The 21,569-nt window shown below is 38.8% G+C and overlaps 4 protein-coding genes across 4 annotated transcripts; 1 reads left to right on the top strand and 3 right to left on the bottom strand.

The window, feature by feature from the left end:
* Nucleotides 1-977: 977 nt before the first annotated feature.
* LOC121253601 (putative serine/threonine-protein kinase-like protein CCR3) lies at nt 978-3,877 on the top strand. The gene has a single exon (XM_041153590.1). The coding sequence runs from the start codon at nt 1,225-1,227 to the stop codon at nt 3,619-3,621; it is 2,397 nt and encodes a 798-aa protein (XP_041009524.1). The 5' UTR covers nt 978-1,224; the 3' UTR covers nt 3,622-3,877.
* A 1,891-nt stretch (nt 3,878-5,768) lies between these two features.
* Nucleotides 5,769-11,500, bottom strand: LOC121253590 (NF-X1-type zinc finger protein NFXL2). Its single transcript, XM_041153587.1, is given in 14 exon segments — nt 5,769-6,112; nt 6,199-6,288; nt 6,916-7,122; nt 7,262-7,343; nt 7,708-7,840; nt 7,843-7,897; nt 8,035-8,208; nt 8,290-8,452; nt 8,558-8,643; nt 8,984-9,076; nt 9,559-9,625; nt 9,982-10,037; nt 10,122-10,235; nt 10,336-11,500. Coding segments are annotated over 14 exon segments (2,625 nt in total). The 5' UTR covers nt 11,482-11,500; the 3' UTR covers nt 5,769-5,953.
* An 806-nt stretch (nt 11,501-12,306) lies between these two features.
* On the bottom strand, nt 12,307-13,518 carry LOC121248490 (F-box protein At5g49610-like). Its single transcript, XM_041146969.1, has one exon. It carries the CDS (start codon nt 13,516-13,518, stop codon nt 12,307-12,309), a length of 1,212 nt encoding a protein of 403 aa, XP_041002903.1.
* A 1,634-nt stretch (nt 13,519-15,152) lies between these two features.
* LOC121253616 (phosphoinositide phospholipase C 2-like) lies at nt 15,153-21,206 on the bottom strand. Its single transcript, XM_041153608.1, has 9 exons — nt 20,778-21,206; nt 19,867-20,063; nt 19,322-19,457; nt 19,002-19,247; nt 18,683-18,915; nt 16,790-16,907; nt 16,170-16,322; nt 15,966-16,052; nt 15,153-15,670 (listed from the first exon to the last, which is right to left on the bottom strand). The coding sequence occupies exons 1-9, from the start codon at nt 21,111-21,113 to the stop codon at nt 15,377-15,379; spliced, it is 1,800 nt and encodes a 599-aa protein (XP_041009542.1). The 5' UTR covers nt 21,114-21,206; the 3' UTR covers nt 15,153-15,376.
* Nucleotides 21,207-21,569: the final 363 nt, after the last annotated feature.

Below are 21,569 nucleotides of genomic sequence, written 5' to 3'. Positions count from 1 at the left end.
CACGCGAGAAAATCTGTTAATTAAAAGGATCACTATGGAAATTTTATTATACTTTAAATTAATAGAAGCTTTCATATGATTTTTCGTAACAATAGAATCTTCTCCATATCAATTGAAATGGATAACCTTCACTTAGTTTAAAATATGAGATATTTTTATTATTATACATTACGATGAGAATTAAAATTACTAAAATATTTCATGTTTTAAATTGAACCGATGTTATTGAAAGAATCCTTGTTCATTTTTGACGAAGGCAAGAGATAATTGGTATTATAAGTGGGTGATTTATCATGTGTATTTTATTTGAGTAATTCTATATACAATCGTGAAATGTATAAATATTACATAATCACTTTAAAAAAGAGTAGAGTCTATTATTAAAAAATTAATTTTTTTATGTGGGTCTCATATTTTATTTATTTTTTTTTAAAACGATTACGCGACAGTTATACAATTCACGATTACAAATATATTTTCTCAATAATCAATCGAGCAATGCTAGTTTCAAACTGATGTGATGGACATATATTTTACATCGTTGACGTGTCAAGTTTAATTTGCAAGAGTGTATAATTTTAAATTCTCTTACAATTTAAATCACGTAACGTTAATACTACAAATAATATATCCTATACATCAGCTTATAATTATAATTTTTCAAATTCAAAAGAGCACCAAAACTTATGATCATAAGGAATTAAGTTAAGTTAATGCTAAAAGAAGACCAAAAGAAAAACCTACCATACGAATAAGCCTTTAAATTTGGAAAGAGTATCCTTTGGATATTATCAAGAAATATATAAAATTAAATTTGTAAAAATATACTCAAAAGTAAAAATCCTTCAAAGCATCATAAATCGTATAAGTTTCTAACGTTCTTTTGTCACTTCCATTGATTTTGATACCAACTACTGAAATTTGTTTGTTTTTAAATACGAAAATTTAAAGACCGGTTCGCACGAAGTTGCCAAACACAACCTCAAAAGACTTCCCCGAAAGAGAGTTCAATTGTTTCCATACTGAAAACTCCGAAACGTCTGGCCCTCTCTCCATCTAATCTCTCTCACACAACTAATCCACCTGCAATCTCGACCTCTGTGACTCTCTCTCCGTCTCTAAGGTGCTCTCTGTTTTCTCACTCCCTCTCTCTCGGTCAACTCCGCCAATGAAGCTGACCAGCCTCCAACCCACCACTCCTTTCGTAAAAACAGAGTCTTTTAGATGACGAAACTACCGTCTTCTTCCTCATCCGCCGTCATCGTCATCCTCTCCGTCATTTTCTTCATCTACAGGACACCCTCAGCCCATGCGCTTGGCTCCGGCGCCACCCTCGCAATCAGCTACGCCTCCGCCACCGTCTGCGGCATCGTCGCCTCGCAGCCTAGGCAAAGCATCCAATGCTACCGACGTGGCCAAATCATCCCCATCAATCCCAACGTCAATTTCTCCTCCATATCCGGCGGCCAGAACTTCTTCTGTGGCCTCCGCTCCGGTGGTTACAGCTTCCACTGCTGGGACACGACCAACTTTTCTAGCAGTAGCTTCGACCCCCAACGAGTTTACTTCAATGAAAAAGTCCTATTAGAGAACCTTTCGGTCGGTGACGACCAAGTCTGCGCCACGGTTGTTGGTACAGGCTCCGTCAATTGCTGGAGAGGTGATAAGTCTAAACCACCATCTGATGGGTTCTTGTCAATCTCCTCTGGGATAGGATTCTCTTGCGGTATCTTAAGGAACAGTAGTCAGGTTCGGTGTTGGGGAAGTAATACTACTATAGCGAATCGTATACAGACAGAGTTTGGGATCGTACCGATGGCGAGTATTGTAGCTGGTGGCACTCATGTATGCGGCCTCAATTCTACGGGGTTTGTGTTTTGCAAAGGAAATAACGATTCTGGGCAGTTGAATGTTCCTTCGAATTCGGCATGGGAGTTCTCGACGTTGGCGCTTGGAGCGAGCCATAGTTGTGGAATTAGGGGACCTAATGATTCGGTTGTGTGTTGGGGTGGTGGAGGAGAGTATTCGGTGAATGTGACGCAAGGTGTTTCGTTTGCAACCATTGCGTCGGGGTCAAATTTTACTTGTGGATTAACGATGGAGAGTTTGTCAATTACATGTTGGGGACCCGGCTGGGCTGGTGAGGCCAGTTTAGGGGCTGATTTTCCTGCAATTCTTCCTGGGCCTTGCAATCATTCTTCTTGCAGCGAGTGTGGTCTGTATCCACTGTCTCAAAACTTGTGCTCTGGTTTTGGGAATATTTGCAACCCTTGTTTTACTCAAAGTTCAACTCCTCCGCCGCCGCCGCCGCCACCAGTACCATTACCCCCGGGGCCAACAGGTTCGGCTCGGTCATCTCCATCAAAGGGTCTGAGAAAGGGATTATTGGCGTTCTGCATTGTGGGCTCGGTTGGAGTTTTTGCGGGTATTTGCACAATAGTCTACTGCTTTTGGACTGGAGTCTGTTTTGGGAAGAAGAAAGTGCACAATTCAGTGCAACCCACAATCACAAGAGCTCCCAGTTCTAACAATGGCACGGCCTCAAACAATAGCCCGCCTTCGAGATCATCCACCATTAGGCGCCAGGCCTCGCTCATTATGAGGCGCCAGAGGAGTGGAACCTCATCCAAGCGCGCAGACATGGCCGAGGAATTTTCACTAGTTGAGCTCGCAGAAGCCACCAACAGTTTCTCCCTACAGAACAAGCTCGGTGCTGGAAGCTTTGGCATTGTATACAGAGGTAAATTAAGTGATGGTCGCGAGGTTGCGATAAAAAGGGGCGAAACAGGTTCACAGACGAAGAAGTTTCAAGAGAAAGAAAGCGCATTTGATTCAGAATTGGCCTTCTTGTCCCGCCTTCATCACAAACACTTGGTTAGGCTTGTTGGGTATTGCGAGGAAGAGGATGAAAGGCTCCTGGTTTACGACTACATGAAGAATGGTGCCCTTTACGATCATATACACGACAAGAACAACGTGGAAAAGAGTAGTAGCGTTTTGAATTCTTGGAAGATGAGGATCAAAGTCGCGTTAGATGCTGCACGAGGAATTGAATATCTCCACAATTATGCCGTCCCATCCATAATTCATAGAGACATCAAGTCTTCTAACATATTACTCGATGCGAATTGGACAGCAAGAGTATCTGATTTTGGATTGTCGTTAATGGGCCCGGAATCCGATTGCGATTACAGGCCAACGAAAGCGGCTGGAACAGTTGGGTACATTGATCCTGAATACTATGGTCTAAATCTATTAACAGCAAAGAGTGATGTTTATGGACTTGGAATAGTACTGCTAGAACTTTTGACAGGAAAGAGAGCAATATTCAGGAATGGTGAAGATGGAGGAACGCCCATAAGCGTGGTGGACTTTGCGGTGCCAGCAATTATGGCTGGAGAAATGGTAAAGATCCTGGACTCCAGGGTTGGGCCACCAGAGGTGAATGAAGTAGAGGCGGTGGAGCTGATGGCATATACTGCACTGCATTGTGTGAATTTGGAAGGAAAGGACAGGCCAACCATGGCTGACATTGTTACGAATCTGGACCGAGCATTGTCTGTCTGCGATTTTAGTCGTGGCAGCATCTCTAGTGGTGCAATCTCCATCGTTTTAGAATGAAGTTCCGAACTGGAAAACAAGAAAAGAAACAATTCTTTTTATCCATTTTCATTATTGTTTTTGGAGAGTTCTTATTTGGTATAAATGTGTTTTCTTGGGTGTGTGCGTGTGTGTGTGTAAAGTTTAGGAATTTCATCTAACATTGAGCTGTTAGTAGGCTGTAGGGTAGGATTTATGTGAACACTGACAGCGAGGAAGAAAGATTACCTGGTTTTTTTTTAAGGAAAGGAAAAAGGTTTTTATGTTTCCTTTTTAACTTGGAGTTGTTAATAAAGCTTTCTAATTTTCATAATTGCAACGTACTAATCAAGTATAAACGAAGTCTGACTGGGTCGGAAGAAGGCTTTTCAGGTTCAGAATATTCTTCACTCAATTTGATGAGCATATGACAGAAATACAAGTACGTGAACAAAGATTTTTTGGGTTTTGGAGGGAGCATATATAAAATGATGCACCTTGTAAGTGCGCCCAGATACGCGGCTTGCGCTTTGCACTTGAGCCCCACACGTACTCAAACTCTGTCAATCCTTTCTATTTTACGAATGAAAAGATGGGAAAGTGGTCCGTCCGACCTTTTGAAAGAGAACGTGTAACTTGCACTTTCCATGTTTGGGGCACTTTGACTTCTAATAGTTTCCGGGAAAAGTCCCAGCGGTTTCTGTACTCTCCAGTCTTTTCTCCTCCAGGCTTAGCTTAATAATTTCAGAAATACTAAATCCACCGAAAAAGTATTTCAAAAGTGTGCCCCGAAGTTTTTTTTTTTTACTCAGATTAAGAAAGTATTTTTTAATGATATTATGAATTTGCTCCTTTTTATTTACTAGGCTGTTGGGTGAAGGACTATGCGCACAAACTTTAATTAAATAAGACACTGCCTATTGTTGTTTTTTTTTTTTTTTTTTTTTTTTTTACGAGGAAAATGCAACTAATTGCGAAACACCATAGCTAGAGAGGAGCCTTGCGGTTGAACTTGCACGTGAATAAAATGACTAACAATAATCATCCATTTCTTGCCCAATTGAAATTGAGGTACGAGGAACGAATGAAAATTGAACAACTACTCTATGGATGGGAGGAAGGGATCAGTCCGCACAGCACAAGTGTGAACTACAGACTCTAGGAAGCTTGATCAACCTATCACGTGTCTTAGCTGGGAACCATACAAGCTTCAATTTTTAACATCTCGGGCTTTCCTTACGCAGTGAAAGAAACTTGTAATTGCAATTAAATATTGAACCTAACTTGATAAGTAAAGCCTAATATCAGGTCATACGAGATTAATAATTAATCACTTTTACATAAACAAAATAGATTTGTTCGTTATTGGCTCAAAGTTTTATAAGTTTGACAAACAAATTAAAGCTCTATACATACACATTCATTATACGTAATGGTTTTAGAATCAATGGAACATGTCCATTTAAAATCCCCCAAATCCACGACATTGACCTCTTGGCGACATATTCTCACACCCTCGTTTTGTTGCATTCAGATGTCACGAACCATTCGCATTTCACACGGCTGGCAACGTGTAAAAGAAAACCCAGGGACCAAGTCAAACGCGTACTGCTTTGGTCAGATAGCTGGTTTCACACGAGCTTGATATTGGCTTGTGGATAAAAGAGTAATCCTGCTATCATCTCAATTCTTATTATTTGATATGACATTATATGATTGAAGACTATTTATTATATTTCACTTATAAATTTATCATCTAATACCGCATTATAAAATGATGAAAATATAATAAAAAAATAGATAATAAATAGATTTTTTCTTTTTACTTTGGACCGTTTATCGTTGGTTCAGAATCTGATACGTGACTATAAGCTGATGAAAGATGCTAGAATAGTTGGGTACTTCGATATTGATCCCGAGAACCGAGGTCTAAATGTAGTAACTGCGTAGAGAGATGTTAAATGGGCTTGGCCGCCAGAGCTGACTGAATCAATCGTAGGCAAATGAAAAATTCTACACATAATTTTTTATTTTTGTATTATTGTTTCTCTTATCAAATATATAATGTGCGAGAAAAATTCAATTAATTTAGAAATAATAAAACTAAAAACAAATTAATTTAAAAAAAATTAAAAATTAAAATAAATATGGTATATGGTGTATTACGATATAAGTAGCAAAACTATCTCTTTGCAATTTTTTTTAATTGACCGACATGATCAAATAGGTGTGTCCGTACATTGGATGAGTATCATGGTAAAGATTATTTGGTAAGCAATCAATGCAAAAAGAATTTCATTGTAGTAGTAGTGTCCTTTTGTAAATCAATCCACATCAAGCATTAGAAGAGCAAAGCAAGAAGACTAGAGAATGGTTAGACCCGAGTGTATCTTCTTCTGTGTCTTTGTTCTTCAACTTGATTCATCCAATCAGAGAGCCAAATGAGACCCTTGTAACAATAATTTGCCACAGCAATTATGACCACCGCGAGGGCGATGAAAAGAAGAAGCCACTTCACAGTCGCAGCAATTTTCTGTTTGCAAAGGAGAGTTTCTGTTGGTAAGCAAACAAGAGGGTACATGGGAGGGCTACCTTTTTTGTCTAGTAAAGATATCAAACCTGTAGTCGTGAGATTTGCTCTGCGTCTTGTATCCGTTCTCGTCTTTTTCTGCGCTTTCGTACATTCTTTTCAGTATCTGGCTCCTTTTCCTTTAAAGAATTAACTGTGGTATTAGATTTCATCTGAATAAAGTTCATCTGTCAAAAAGCTACTGAATCTTAAACGCACACATAAGCAAATTCTCATGTACAAAAAGCTAAGAGCTGTATTTTTTAAACTGAATATTTATCAGCGGACAAGAAATTCCATCCAAAATCAGGTTTATGGGTTGTGCAGGAAGATAGAAAAGGCTCCATTTTGCCATTCCCGCCACTTTCTATGGTCCCTGGGGAGAATTGAGTGCTATCAGATCTTTTAACAACTCAAGTCTGCATGTTTGCATCTATTTCTCTATATTGATGTTTGGGATTACAGGAATTATTCCACAGTACATGGCAAAAAGTTTGTGCCAACCGATTGGCCATGGAAAATGATACACTTACAATCATTTTTTACAACTTCTATATAACCATGTTTGAGGGACATTTTTGTAAAACAACTTATATAAGTAACATCACTTTACATAAACGCCCTCATATTAACCTACGGTTGTATAAAAGTTGGAAAAATGAGACTCGATTGCCATACCCAATAAAATCTTGTAGTAGACCCACAATGACTCCAAGCAGAGAGAAAGGAAAGTAAAAAAGGTTCTGGTAGGATTAGAAGTATATTACCTCCACCACCTTTGATTTACGCAACTGTAATTCTGAAGTAGCAACCTGTACTTTGCTCTTGCAATCACAATTGCATGAAAGAAGTCCAAGCCCATACTGATTTTTTGGTATATCTCTGGGATCACAGCCAGCATTCCTATAGGCTGCTTGAACATCTCGACATAACCACTCTCTTTTCAAGGTTTGGCATTTACAACGAACAAAAATCTAGCAAAAGAAACAGTTGAAAAGAGTAATCAAATATACAAATGCTAGTTGAAATGCTACAATTGTGTCATAATAATTGAGATTCCATATGTTCCACTAAATGACATGGTCTTCTCTATAAATTTATTGAAATCATTACCTTCTTAGAGCACTTTTGAGGTGATGGGCATTCACCAGGATGACATGTCTCTGGACATAGATGGGTGCAATTGGGCAACTTCCTGCAGCATCAATATCAACTCTTAAGTCCATTGTCCTGTTTTATTTCATAGACCACAAGAAGAATACCAAAGCACGAGGAAGAATTTAGAGAGTTTAGATTGAGGCTGCGTTTGGATGTTGAACTGAGTTGGTTGAGTTGAAATGATAAAATATTGTTAAAATATTATTTTTTAATATCATTATTATTTTGGGATTTAAAAAAGTTGAATTGTTTATTATATTTTGTGTTGGAATTTGAAAAAGTTATAATGATGAGTTGAGATGAGTTTGGCTTCCAAACGAAGCCTGAGGCTCCGTTTACTTTAAGTAATAAAATAAGCATGCTCCATAATAACTTAGCATGAGCATATATTCATAAATTACCTATGACAAGGCCCACTGCATGAGCGAACAATCATCTGCTCTTTTTCAGACAACCCATTGTAGTATATGCACTCAAAAACATGGACCATTGCACCACAGTGGCATGATCGTTTTACAAGCACTTTGCATGGGGACATTCTCCAGGATGACATGGCAGGGGGCAATGATGAGAACATGTGGGCTTCCTCTCCTGGATAAAGACATTGAAAATAAGGACGCAACTAATGAGTTTTAAAGTGATGAGTCCTAAGATACAGATTAATCACTGGAGGAACATGAAAGATAAAAAGTACACTGGAAAGGAAGGAATAGAAGTTTAATAAACACCTTTTGGCAAGGAAGATAACACTCTTCACAAGACTCGCTTCTTTCGTTCTGGATGGGTGTTGCAGGTAGGCTCTTCAGAGTATGGCAGGTTTTTGTACAATAATGATTACAGCAAGATAGAAGATTTCCACACAAATTTTCACAGGAAAACTGTGTTCTATTGGAGCAGACCATCTGGTACACAGAGGAAACCATTATCCTATTTGTATGCATATAGGAAAAATGAAAATTGATGGCAAGAATACTGAAACTAACCATTCTCTCTGCTCCAATGTGCTGCCCGAGGCATGACCTCCAAACCAGTTCTGGACAAGGAGGGCATACAGAACCTGGTGTACACTCGCTCTGATGTATTGACTTCTTTTTCTTTGGTTTCAATGTAAATTCGGAATTAGGAGGAGGTCTAGGGCCATGACACCTGGAAAATAAGGGAAAAGAACAATAAGTAGTACAGAAAAAAGACTATCTAGTATCGAAAGGAGATGTTAACATAAACATTCATGAAATGAGAGATATTGAAAACCTTAGTTTGCACTTATGGCCACATGGATATTCTTCTTCACAAGGTAAACGACAAGGGGGGCAAGCTCCATAATGACATTTATGTGGCTGGAAACAATAAAGGCTTGTCAATGTTTAAAATATCCAGGGGCAAGGACATGCAATGAATAACTAAATTTCTTTTCTACAAGACTTACAAGTATAATGATGGAAATTTTAAGACAAAAACCTAAAGAAAATGTAAAGATATCCAGAATCAGCTAATCATCAATGTTTCAAGGAATTTCGAGTCCTCGGCCCCATTAGTTTCATAACCACACATGGTGAAAATGAATGCGGTCAGATATGATAAGGGTTGCCGGAAATCAAAATAGGGAATTCAACATATAATTGAAAAAACCTAGAAACCACTAAAATCGAAAAGCCGCATGAGAACAACCAACGGTACCTTGCAATTTGATCCATGCCTGCATAGAGGCACAATATCACATGGCTTGGGACATCTAGGAGGCTTCTGATCCGCCTCAGTACCACAAGGGACCTAGTATGGAAACCATGAGACTATTCAATGAAGGTTGTCAATCATGCATTTGTTGCAGGAAAGTTTTTTTGTTTTCTTTCCAAAATTTTTCATAAAAAGGAAACCTGCATTTTCAGGAGCCACAAAGAAAAACTGTGCAAATGGCCAATTGATACCATCAATCAGAGACGCATGAAAAATACAAAAGCTTATCTCGAGTTACAAGGAAACACCAAATTATAGAAGGGGCAACGTTATTTATACATTTATTAGGTTAGTATATGTAATCAATGCACATGCTATACAAACACTAGCAAGGGGTCAGCTACAACATAACTATGGAATAATTGCGCTCTTAGGCCCTCAATTTGAGTAATAACAGAAGATAATATGTTTCCCAACTTCTCCACACTTCATTCAGTACTTATAAAACTGGTGCTTGAAATGAAAACCAGCTCCCAAATAAGAAACTAACTACAGGATCCAAAAGATTAAACTCACACCTCAAAGTGTGTCTCACCACATGCACATGAAATCGTCACCATCACTGGGCAGGGAGCACAGACACCTCTGCAAGAACAAAACTGACTATCATCATACAACGCCTCTGTTTATTAATTCAGGATTACACAATTTTTTTATTAATTCAGGATTACACAATTTTTTTTTTTTTTATGAGTAATTCAGGATTACACAAATTATAGCTACCAAAAGCTTCTTACAATTGCAGAACCTACGCTAAAAATTCCAGAGCCGGTAATAGCTAAAGTTGAGTATAAATCTTATTTGTTCAGCTCATTGGCTAAACCATAGAGACCCCACCCCCCACAAATTTCCTGTTAGTATCTCCAAACCAGAGAACCATACGATAGCAGCACCATCACATGTTGGTTACTGCAAATGGGAAAGGGTTACATATGACATACCTATGGCATGGAGAAGGGCATTTATGGTTCTTACACCGTAGCTTCCTGCCACAGACCTGGAAGTAATTTAAAAAGAAAAAAACAGAATCAGAGATTATTTGTTACAAAACGAGGCAACAACAATAACCATACACACTCACCTCTGAGCATGGAGGACAATCCCCGTCACAGCAGCGACGCTTACAAGCATGGCGCCCACAGTCCCGCATTCTCTGACACTTCCTTTCACATAGCAAATCTTGATAGCAAGGAACCTATTCTAATTTCAGTTTCATTTTTCCCATACTGAGATTCCAGGAATTCTTCAAATCCATACAACCAAAGCGCAAAGACAAAAAATAAGAAAGAAAGTACCTCTTTCTTGAGGCTCCCACACCGGCAGGACTTGGCGACCACAATCCTGCAAGTTTCAATGCAGAGCCCGCGATGGCACCTCTCGTGGCACCTATGCAGGCCACAGCTCAACGTCTTATCGCAAGTCGCCCCGCACAGTGGCGGTGTCTCGACATCACATGGCATCCCTTGATACACTCTCTTCCCACACGGGCACGTCCGCTTCCCCTGAAGCGGGCACCCACCGCATTCCCCGGCCAAATGGCATCCTTTCCCACACGCGTGCTTCCCACAAGCCAGCGCCTTCCCGCACGGATTCTCACACCGAAAATTCCGCTCGCAGCACTCCCTCTCTGCCTCCTCCACCTTCCCGCACTGGCACCTGTAGACCCCACGCGCATGGCACGGAGGGCACGGCCCGTCGTGGCAAGTTTCAGTGCACCTATGGACCCCACAGTCCAACAGCTTCGAACACACATTGTTACAAAAGAATTTCTTGAAGCCACAGCGACGAACGTCGTTAACGGCGCCGCAAAAGCACACTGATTTCACCAGCTTAGGGCACGAGGGGCACGGCCCAGGGTGGCAGAGAAGCAAGCAACGATGGCCACAGTTGTGCTTCAAAGGGCGATCGCAGATTTCGCCGCAAGAATGTGGTAGAACCCACGGATCACTGGGCGGGTCCTGTAATTTGCCACAAAAGCAGAGGTAGATCTTAGGGATTTGGGATTTGGTGTATTGGACACGACACTTGGGGCAGTTCCAGACGGAGGCGAGTTCCGGAGATACGGAAAGGCGTGTGGCGGCGCGCGCGGCGGCTAGATCGGATGCCTGGCGGGCCCAGCTCTGGATGCAGATGAGATGGAAGACGGCGAAGCAGAGAGAGGAGCAGGACCAGGTGGGGTCGGAGGGCCTGATGCGCTCCAGGCATATGAGGCATGATAGGGCGCCGGAGGAGGAGGAGTTGAGGAAGGACTGTATTTTGTTGAGGTCGGAGGTGGAAGGTGATGATTGGTTGGTGGATTCGAAGTAGGCTTTGAAAATAGAGTTTGAGAGATCGGTGTGGCGGAAGGGCCGGGATCCAGTGTGGCCGTAGTCGGTGTCTGAATCGAAGTCGGAGTCTGAATCGGAGGGAGGTTGTTGGCGGTGGTCATTAGTTGAGGTCATTTTGGGGATTCGGTATTGATAGCGTCGTGTTTTGCTTCAGTCTGTGCGCGATTATCTAAGAACTTCGAGGAGTTGTACTTATTCAGATGTTTTGTAAGTTTCCTTCTTCACCCTTCTGAGATTTGGGCTGAACACAGGAACAGTTACGGTAGGTTGGAGGGTTTTGGGCTTTTCCCTGCCAGATGGTGGATTCTTCAAGCCCATGAACACGAGAAATACGTATCGAGATGTTTTGTTATAAGTTTAATTTTTATGAGAAATTTAATATGTTGGATGTTTGGTTATTCAGGTAGGTTGTATCATATTACACTTCAATCGCTCATTTTGTTCACCGAGTCCATGTGTTCCTGCTCCTTGTCCCATTGCACTCAGGTATCTAGAAAGTAGATCCCAAGAAAAAAAAACCACACAAAGAAATTTAATCAAAACAGATCATATCTTTCTTATCATAAAAAAAAAAAAAAAAAAAAAAAAAAAAAACAGTTTTCTTATACATATCAATGGGTAATACTGATCAGATTCAAAGTTTAAATTGAAACAATTACAGAACAAAAAATAAGAAAAATATTTTAATCATAAAAAGATTACACAAAAATAAATTTATAAATTGATATAGTTTGATGTGGTACGTTAGATTATAAAGTTACTTTTATTATAAAGTAGATCTAATAGATTTCATGAATCGACGTCATTTCGTGGGTTTATACAAAAATTAATGTTTCTACTGCGTGTACATATTTAGTTACAAATTAAAATTCCTCAAACCATAAGAAATATAACATACTAATAAATTGTCTCAAAGAACTACTGCGTACTGGGTGGGTTCTAAGAGTAATACGCCAAATAACTGCAAATAAACAAGAAAACCCAAGAAAGAACAACTACGGATAATAGGAAGGGAAATCTCATGCCCCCAGCTGATCCCACACCCCCTGTAAAGGATTTCTTCTTCAAATGAACCGGCTCTAAATCAGATTGGAAGGGAAAAATTGCATCGAAAAACTTCCCCACCTTGCAGACATTAATGGACGGCCTGCCACTTTTAAAATCATAAAAAACTACGGCGGAATATCCCCGCATTAGCGCAACACCAGTACTGTGCATGGCAGCAGGAACAGTATGGGTCTCCACGTCTCGAAGGGCTTCAATGCTTATTGTTTCTCTCTTACTCCATATTTTCATGTCATGGTCTTCCATTACCCAGAGTTGCATCATAAAGTTCTCTCCCATGCAAAGCATCCCAAGTCGGCCTCTGTATTCCACAAGCTTCATGTGCTTGAAATAATCTTTCTTGCACAGAGGGAAAGGCAGTTCGAAGGTTGTCCAACTCTCTGTATCTTCATAAAACGCGAAGATTTCATTGTCAGGCATAAGCGAGTAAAGCACACCACATGCAGATACAGCAGGCTCGAATCCAATGAACTTGCCATCAGGCAACAACACATCTTTCAGTCTTTTCCACGCCCATGTTTCTGAATCGAAAATCTCACACCGATAACATTTATACCATATAGACTTATACCTGGTGAACGTAGACTTTGGTTGTGAAAATCGAACTATTTTGTAGCGTAATGGCTTTGATCTTAGAACCAGCATCGCCATCTTTTGAGTAAAATACCGAGTTTTAGGATTCGGTATCTGGTGCCATTCTTTGGTGCTGGGCTTGCACACATAATACTCGGGTATTCTCAGTCTTCTTGTTCGATAATCATTCATGCATAACAGAATACCTTGTTTAGTGGCGGCTTCGATTTTGACAGGAGCGGGCAAGAATCTTAGAGAAAGTTTAGGGTCGCAATCCGAGACGTTGTTGATGGAGACGAACTCAGGAGACGGCTCGTACTTGTCCCAGCATTGTATGAAACACCCGGATATTGTTTTTGCTCTTTGACAGTTCTGTTGCATGAAAGTTGACTCGTACGTAGTCCGGTTCCAATTCTTCGAAACCAGCCTGCATCTCCCAATATCTTCCAGAGATAGTCGGGTTAAAATCTCGAAGATCATATCCGGTGGAAGATCAGCAGGCTGGGATTCCATTGAAATGATCAAAAGCAAAGGAGTTCGAAGTGGCAACAAGCTGGAGATCGCCGGAGATCAGCAGTGGCAACAAGGAGATCACGAACCGTGGTTTTGTCTATGCGGCCGTAGATCGTGTTCTGAGTTCCCGTTCTTCCCTCGAACTCTCTACTTGGTAAAATATGGAATTGTGCCCTGGGAAATTAGACAAATGATTTTTACAAGTTTTAAATAGGCAAGTTATATATAAGTTTTTGTAAAAAAATAGATTTTACTTTAAAAAAGTATAAAAAAACTATTATTTATTAGGGAGATTTAATATTTTATAAAAGATTTATATAAAATTTATCTATTTAAAATTTATATCTAATATTATTTTGAAAATTATGGATGCCTATATATATATATATTATATATAATATATATATATATATATATATATATATATAGGCCGGGCCGTGGAACCAATTCCGTATATGGTAGTAATACCTGAGAATATATAAGTAATTAATTATATTTGGCGATCACTGACCTGATTGAACAATCTTTTTCTTTCCTATCTAAAGAAAAAGACTTCACTTTTATAAGTTAACCAGTTGATTTATAATGCCAACAAAATCACAATTAATAGATATCCGGAAAGGACTAGAGTCGTTCCGAACTCGCATCCATCGAGGCTAGCTCTAAAATTTGATTTGAGGAAACTTTTCAACCTTCTCATCACATCGTTATAGTATTTTTAAATTTTCATATAAAATAAAATAAACACTTCAATTTTTTTAAATTTTAAAATAAAAATAATATTAAAAAAATATATTCTAATAATTTTTGTATTCAAACTTTTAACTTTAATTTCAACTTATCTTATCACATATCATCTCATCTATAAAAACAAACAAATTTATCTTGCTTTGTTTTTGCCGCAATACTTGCAAAGCTAGCTTTTAATATTTGTTTGTTTTTAAATCAAGTTGGTTTTTATATTGTTTTTAAATAAAATTTTTACCTTTTAATTTATTGTTTGATATAGTAATTAGTCATTTTATGTATATGATCATTTAAGTATATCACATAAACATTATAGTTTGGCTACTCTGCCACCTAAAATAGCCCGCTCTACTTGACCGCAAATTGCTTTTGAGTTTTTTATTTATTTTTAATTCAAACTATTTTATTACTATTTATAAATTATTTTATTACCATGCACAGAATTCTCGTCTCATCTCATTATTCTGATGTGCAACAACATATTGCAAAGCTCTGACAACATGTTAAGAAGTGCAGCAAGCAATAAGCCAAGGTCATCAAAGCATACTGTTTGAATCTGTGCCTTCGCAGAAAATTCACCAAGGCTATCTCCTATTGCAAAGCTTCGATGAACAGCTGTATTTGTGGCTAAAAAAGGCCTATTTGTTTGGCAATGATAGCAACAGATGTCAAGAAGTATTGATCAGGAAATGCAGGAATCAACAACTCCACTACAATGCTCAAAGTGAAGATAACAGACGTTGAGATAGCCGTGTAGATGCACCTACTTATCCGCCCAAGCCCGTCCTTCAAGACCCAGTTAAGTGCATAGGCAGACAGAAGTGAACGAGAGTATCCAATATATATATGGAAAGATTTCCATATTTTTAATACAAATATGGAAATCCATAACTCAAGAAAATACATCGCAGTTTCGCACACCATAACCCTGAACAGATCTAAAGGAAGGCTTTACATGTATAAATACCACAAAACAGGCATCAAGTATAACAAGTACAACCATATAAATCTTCTCAATAAAACTTCCTATAAAAAAGGACGAGAACAGTTAAAAGCTGTACATTATTTTACCCTTCTTTCAACCCGCCCATAGATTGGGACCACCAATGCATCACACAAATTCAAAGCGCATAAGAAGCTTTACAGATTTGTATTTCTCTCCCTCAAGGCTATGAAGTTGAACTGCTCGAATCCCACTTCTCAGTTCGGACACAGGTAGACATGTTTGGCCTCCGAAATCATCCTTTTCAGACATGTCATACTCGTGAACTTCAATTCTAAGCAAAGCCAGTTCTGGGACAGACAGTGGAAACTCAAATTTTTCATTCCAATCAGGCACCCAATTATCCTCTAATGTCTTTGTTTTCTTCATTATAGTATCAGCAGACACCCCAGCAATTCCAACCTGCATACATATTGATCGTTTCTCAAATAAGGAAGAATTTCAAAAAGATCATGAGTTGCTGAAGGGCACCCGGGAGAAAAGGGGAATGGGTGGGTGCAGCAAAAAGATCAACAATTATTACATAGCTATACTTGTTAATAAAAGGCAAGACACCCACCGTTAAGGCAAAACTATTGTAACTCAAGATATTTATCAGAATCATAGCAGATAAGGAAGGCGGTTACAACACAAGCCAAACTAGAATAGAATGCAGCTGTATGAATGAGAACATTTTTTGTAGATTCAATCATCTTACCCTCACATAGAAATCTGGTGGGGAAAACGCATCAAAGTGCGTGTGAGTGAAATCATGATACCATCCTTCCCCCATATAGACAGTCACCTGTTGAATAACAAGAGAATTATAACCCTTGGCCAAGATGTGAACATAATACATATATACTATAGAAAGCACTTCCACAAAAGGATCAAGGAAACTAAATTAAGACAGAAGCCTAACCTTCAGAGTCTTTTTCACCGGCAATATAACATTAGGATCAAAGACCTCATTATGTGGACCAGTATTCAATAGGAAATCTGGTTTTTTAATATAACCACACCCACCATTTGCTTTGAACATTCCATGCATCAACCACAGTGATCTTCCATGTCCCTGTCATAAGGAAATTAGCAGATGTAGAACTCTTTGAGGGAACATCTTTCACAGGCAGGGATCAATAGTAGGACCAAGCTTAATTCACCGCTCAGAGAGTCTCACACATACACTCACCATAGTACCCAATCCCAAATCCAATCTTTCCTATCAGGAAATAAAATGCACACTCATAGACATACATGTGCGGATTTCTTATCTAATAGCTCCATTTAAAAGGCAAACACTGCTAAAAAAATTTCATATACAAATACCTAATTAATTAATTATTACTCATAACTTCGGAACATAGGGTGTACCAGTGATACCGTAGAATGTTTTTTATTTTATTTTATTTGAATTTTGTTTGTGACACGCTAGAATGTTAGAAGCTAAATATCACACCTTCCTTGATCTAACAATAAAGGGAGTAGTTACAGCAAGATATTCCCAACTGACAAAAGATAATGAACAAAGAACAAACAAACCTGCATATTAAACGCAACCATTTGGGCTCCATGAGACCACCCAATCAGTGGGTTGTAATTTGATGAGTCAATGCGTATACCCTTTGGATAAACCCTCAGAATATTTCGCTGGGTAAACCTACAGCAAGTCTATCATCAGAACATGGGAAGATTCGATTGTTTAACAATAAAGATAGAAATTTATATTATTATTTTTTCTAAGCAGATAGAAATTTATATTATTACATATGAAAGCTTGTTGATATGTTACTGTAAATAACCTATATGATAGTTGCAGGAGACAGAAAACACTACATCACATGATGGCTACGGCAGGGTAAAAAAAATAAGAGCCACCATTGAGTATCAAGCCTGAGACCTCCTATTTAAGGCAATAATTTCATTCAACCAGATAATTGCCATCCCACCAAAAGATGCCCTTCCTAACCATGACTATCAGCACTTTAAACTATGTCATACAAAAAAAAAAAAAAAAATTCTAGCCACCAAATTGGCTCAACTCATTGAAGGATCTCTAATATTTGGTTCTTCATCTCGGCTCATTTATCACATCTACTGCATCAAGCACTGCCAAGGAACAAAGAGAGCTGTATCAAGGGACACAGAGAATTGGTCTGGCTTAAAAATACCAGAAAACCAAACCAATACTGCACATTGACATAGCTCATCTGCTGCAGAATTGGAATTTCTTCCGATGCTAGACATATAAAAATACACAGAAGTACCCATAATCCACCACACATATTAAACTGTAGTCTCAATACTCCCATTAGCCAGCAACTCCTTTTTCAGAATGGGCTCCATTACAAGTGCTGCATCGCCTTCCACTAGAACATTACTCCAGCACCCATGTTGCACTAGTTCTAGAGCCTATCTCCCAGCTAGGGCCTCTGCTAAAAATCGATTATTCTAGTCCAAGTAAGCAGTGTTTTAGCGTGATGATCTCTAGCAATGACACCAAGCAACCGTGTCCTTATGTAATTGATATCTCAATACTTAACTTGATGCATTTGCAAGCAGAGGGATCCAACAATGCAAATTGGGTGGCTTTGTCATCTTATTATTCCTTGGGTTTGTGGTTTGGATTCAAGCAAGAGCTTTTGCAACAACATAGGAACCTCGTAATACTGGTTTGGTCTTTGTGGGTTAAGAGGACCTAGAAGCCTGAGTCTTGCTTGGATTGTTCCAATCTGAAACCCCAATTATTCTCCAACCATGCAATTCTTGTGAATTGGAACAAGAAGTAGCTCATTTCTTCCTGTTGTTGGCATAGAGAACATAAAGTGTGCTCCACATGGGTAAATCAGCAATCTTCTTTCTTAAATGGCAAGCAAATCACTATAATTCTCCCAAAATTATTCTGTTTCTCATGCAACTTGGCATTCCACAAGCGTGGTAGAACACTTTGAAGAGAGTAAAAGGAACAAGTAAGGATTACTTTTCTTTTGACTGGTAAAATGATTGTAGGTGCTCATAAAACAAATGTTGGTGAATCTGCAATTAGATAGATTTACAGCAAGGGAAAATCATTAAATAAACGTATCAAAGAAAAACTAGAAGTTCAATGGACAAGTTGAGAAGATTTGAGGGGAACGTCAAAATTTCATGGGTGACGATCTATCAGATGAAGAGATGAGGGCTTTTTTGTCAAGCTAAAATGTCATTTAACTATTCCTCAAGGTCTGTCAATACGGAATATCATATAGCTTTGAGCTTCTCTGCACCAAGCAGTACAGAACAAAACTTAAAAAAACCAGCTGAATGAGGCTTTTTGCTTGAATACTAAAATGGTGGCATTCTAGTAACATGACACAATGAAACACACCACAGGCGCAAATTAAATCTCTTGCAACACCTAAATTAAAAAAAATACCAAAGGAAATCGTATAATACCCAACAATTTCTTTTCCATGAATCTGTACAGCCTTCTCAAGCTGTTGCTCACTTAAGCTAAGTCGTCTCACTTTCTCAGGATCCACCTTGAAACTATCCTGTAATCCACCTTTTGGCTTACCAGCATGAATGGTAATTAAACGTTTATATTCAGGTGCTGCATGTTGGTTTGACTTAGGATCTGCATCATCAAGACCTTCCCCTTCATTATTATCATCTTCATCCAAATCATTCTGCTAGAAGATGTTATGTCAGCAAATGAAAAATAAGAATTCTGTACCTTGAATAAATCAGCGAACTAGGAAATTATGCTTCACACCTTGTCATTTGCCACAGGTATGCCTTTAAGGTTAGAGACTTCTCTCCCCCAAGCCTGTTCATCGCCTAAAGCTTTCCCTTTCTGTGAATCGCTTTCTTTTTCTTTGATTTCTTTGGCCTCAAGGTATTCCTTAGGTGGTTTGGTTGAAATGATAATCCTTTTCTTCAACGATTCTGGGGATGGGAACTCCTTCAAGGATTCTGAGCCAGGGCAAAAGAGTATGTCTCCAAAAGTTTGAGTGGCCATCTAGAAATTGGTGAAAAGATTGTAAATTATTAGAACAAGGGCGCTGAATTACCAACATAAAATTAAATACTTACTTCAGCCACTTTAGCCTGAAGATCTGGAGTAAGGTGATCTTCTAGAGTTATCACAACTGGATATTCAGATGCAGTGAAGGCATGCTCCTTTATAGACTTCAAACATTTTATGAGTTCCACTGGAGTAGTCAGTGTCCTGTACGCGAAACATATCTCTTAACTAGGTTTACACTAAGTAGCATATAATCAACTTAGTTCAACTCAACTCAAACAAGGGTTAATCCCAACCAAGCGGAGTTGGCTACATAAATCATTTTTTCAACAACCAGCCCAATCTGAGGCAATATACACTACAACTCTTATTTTGAAATTTAAAGATACTTGTGAAAGTGTATCCAAAAGAGAGGGAGGGAGAACGCACTATTAGAAAAAGCATATTATCGTAGCATAGAAGCACAATCCTGTATAGGAATCTACTTTTAAATTCTCATTCATCTAAACTCAACTTATTTGGGTGGCAATTACTAGGTGGTCATTGTCAAAAAGATGCTAAGCCTGTTGCAGAAATTACGAAGTTCACAACAATTTCGACCCTAAATCCAAACCTTCCATGAAGAACCTCCACATTATCTTTCTTGGAGTTTGGCCATATATCCAATTCAATTACCCGCACTCCTCTCTGCAGTGCATTTCTGATGGGGCCATCGCTGCAGGCACTGCTGAGTTGATTCCCCGTCAGATATGAATTGTGACCCGTATATATGAAATAATGAGACAATGGCGCAGACATATCATGGTGTACCTAGAATATAACAAATGGTTACCATAAAAATTTATGTTATTTAAAATTTACAGTAGCAAGTTAATTATTGAGTCCTTAATCTGCTTCACTATTAGTTATATACCCGTGAGACAACAAATTGTAAGCACAAAAATAAAAGTAAAAACCATCGACTTTATAACAACTAAATACCGATTTTTTAAATAGAATAAACAATCATCTGTCACAGCATGCCACTTGAACTAAAAAAAAAAAAGGAGATTGCAATTTCAGCGATAAGGGATTAATCGAAATTATCAAAGTTTCGTTAAGAAACTTATAAAACATCGAAATTACCAAAGCTCTTCGTTTTTCAAGCATGATGGCGGTGTCCCTCCATATGTCATTTATTATATGTCCATTACTGCTGGGGACAGATTTCTGACGGGAAGAAATTCTACTAGTGCCAAATTGGTAAATTCAAAGAAATAAACTTAACTTAAGCTAAGTCCATTTCTTCCTTTCTTTCCAAAAACAAACAAAGCAGTCAGCAGAAACCATCAAATTCGTTAGCATTGTCCTCTCTTTTCTTTTTATATTGTACTCACGACCAAACGTGGAATTATAATTCCGTACAGCCAACAGAGCCTTTAAATATAATGAATACAAATTACAGTGTCTAAGTTATATCACCGCGCGCGCGCGCGCGCACACATATATATTAGAAAAACAACAAATAAAGAGCATGAGCATTACCCTAGGAGGCGGGAGAGGATGGTTGGTGTCAGAGAAGAGGTACTTGAAGAAGGCCTCGATAGTGATGCATTTTCGGGCAAAAATATTGAGGTGCCGGAGCTCGTGGAGGTGGCCGAGAGCGTCAATGATGGTCTGAGCGTCCTCTACGGTAAGGTTATTTTCCTTCTGGACCTCAATCAAGAACCTCCGGAGATGGTCGACGGACATTGCTCCATTCTCCGAGTACTGGTCGAACAGGCTTTTGACCTCGTCCGGTGCTTCAGTTGCTGTTAGAGGGAATCGCCGGCGGAAGCAGAAGCATATTTTGTAGGTCTGTTTGTTGGTCTGTTTCGACATCGGGATAGTGGAATTCTAGATACAGGGAGTGTGGACGAGAGAGAGAGAGCTCAGGTTTACTCTCTGATCAGATGAGGAAAAATGGTTTTGACAACGAGGGCGGTTTAATATTTCCAGGAAGAAAGGAATGATCGGTGTGGGACCCAAGCGGAACGTTATACACGCGGGAGGCTTTGGTCGGATCAAGATCAACGAAAAAAGTAGGCTTTGAAAAGTCTCACAGTCGACCTGTTGGGGATTATGTTAAAAAATCTATTCAGTTATTTATTTTATAATATAATATTAGATGATAGGTTTATAATTAATATTTTATTATAAAATAATAGATAGATGACGACAATCGAATACTAAGAAAACAACAAATGTTCATATTCCACGCGTTGTGAAACGTCTGTCACTCGAACACTGACAGCAATAATTTACAATTTAGAAAACAATTTTTTTTTATAATTTATT

This window comes from Juglans microcarpa x Juglans regia, chromosome 1D, assembly GCF_004785595.1.
Source record: "Juglans microcarpa x Juglans regia isolate MS1-56 chromosome 1D, Jm3101_v1.0, whole genome shotgun sequence".
Lineage (NCBI taxonomy): Eukaryota > Viridiplantae > Streptophyta > Magnoliopsida > Fagales > Juglandaceae > Juglans > Juglans microcarpa x Juglans regia.
Note: the sequence above shows the minus strand (reverse complement) of the source record. Positions and strands in the feature narration are given on the sequence as shown.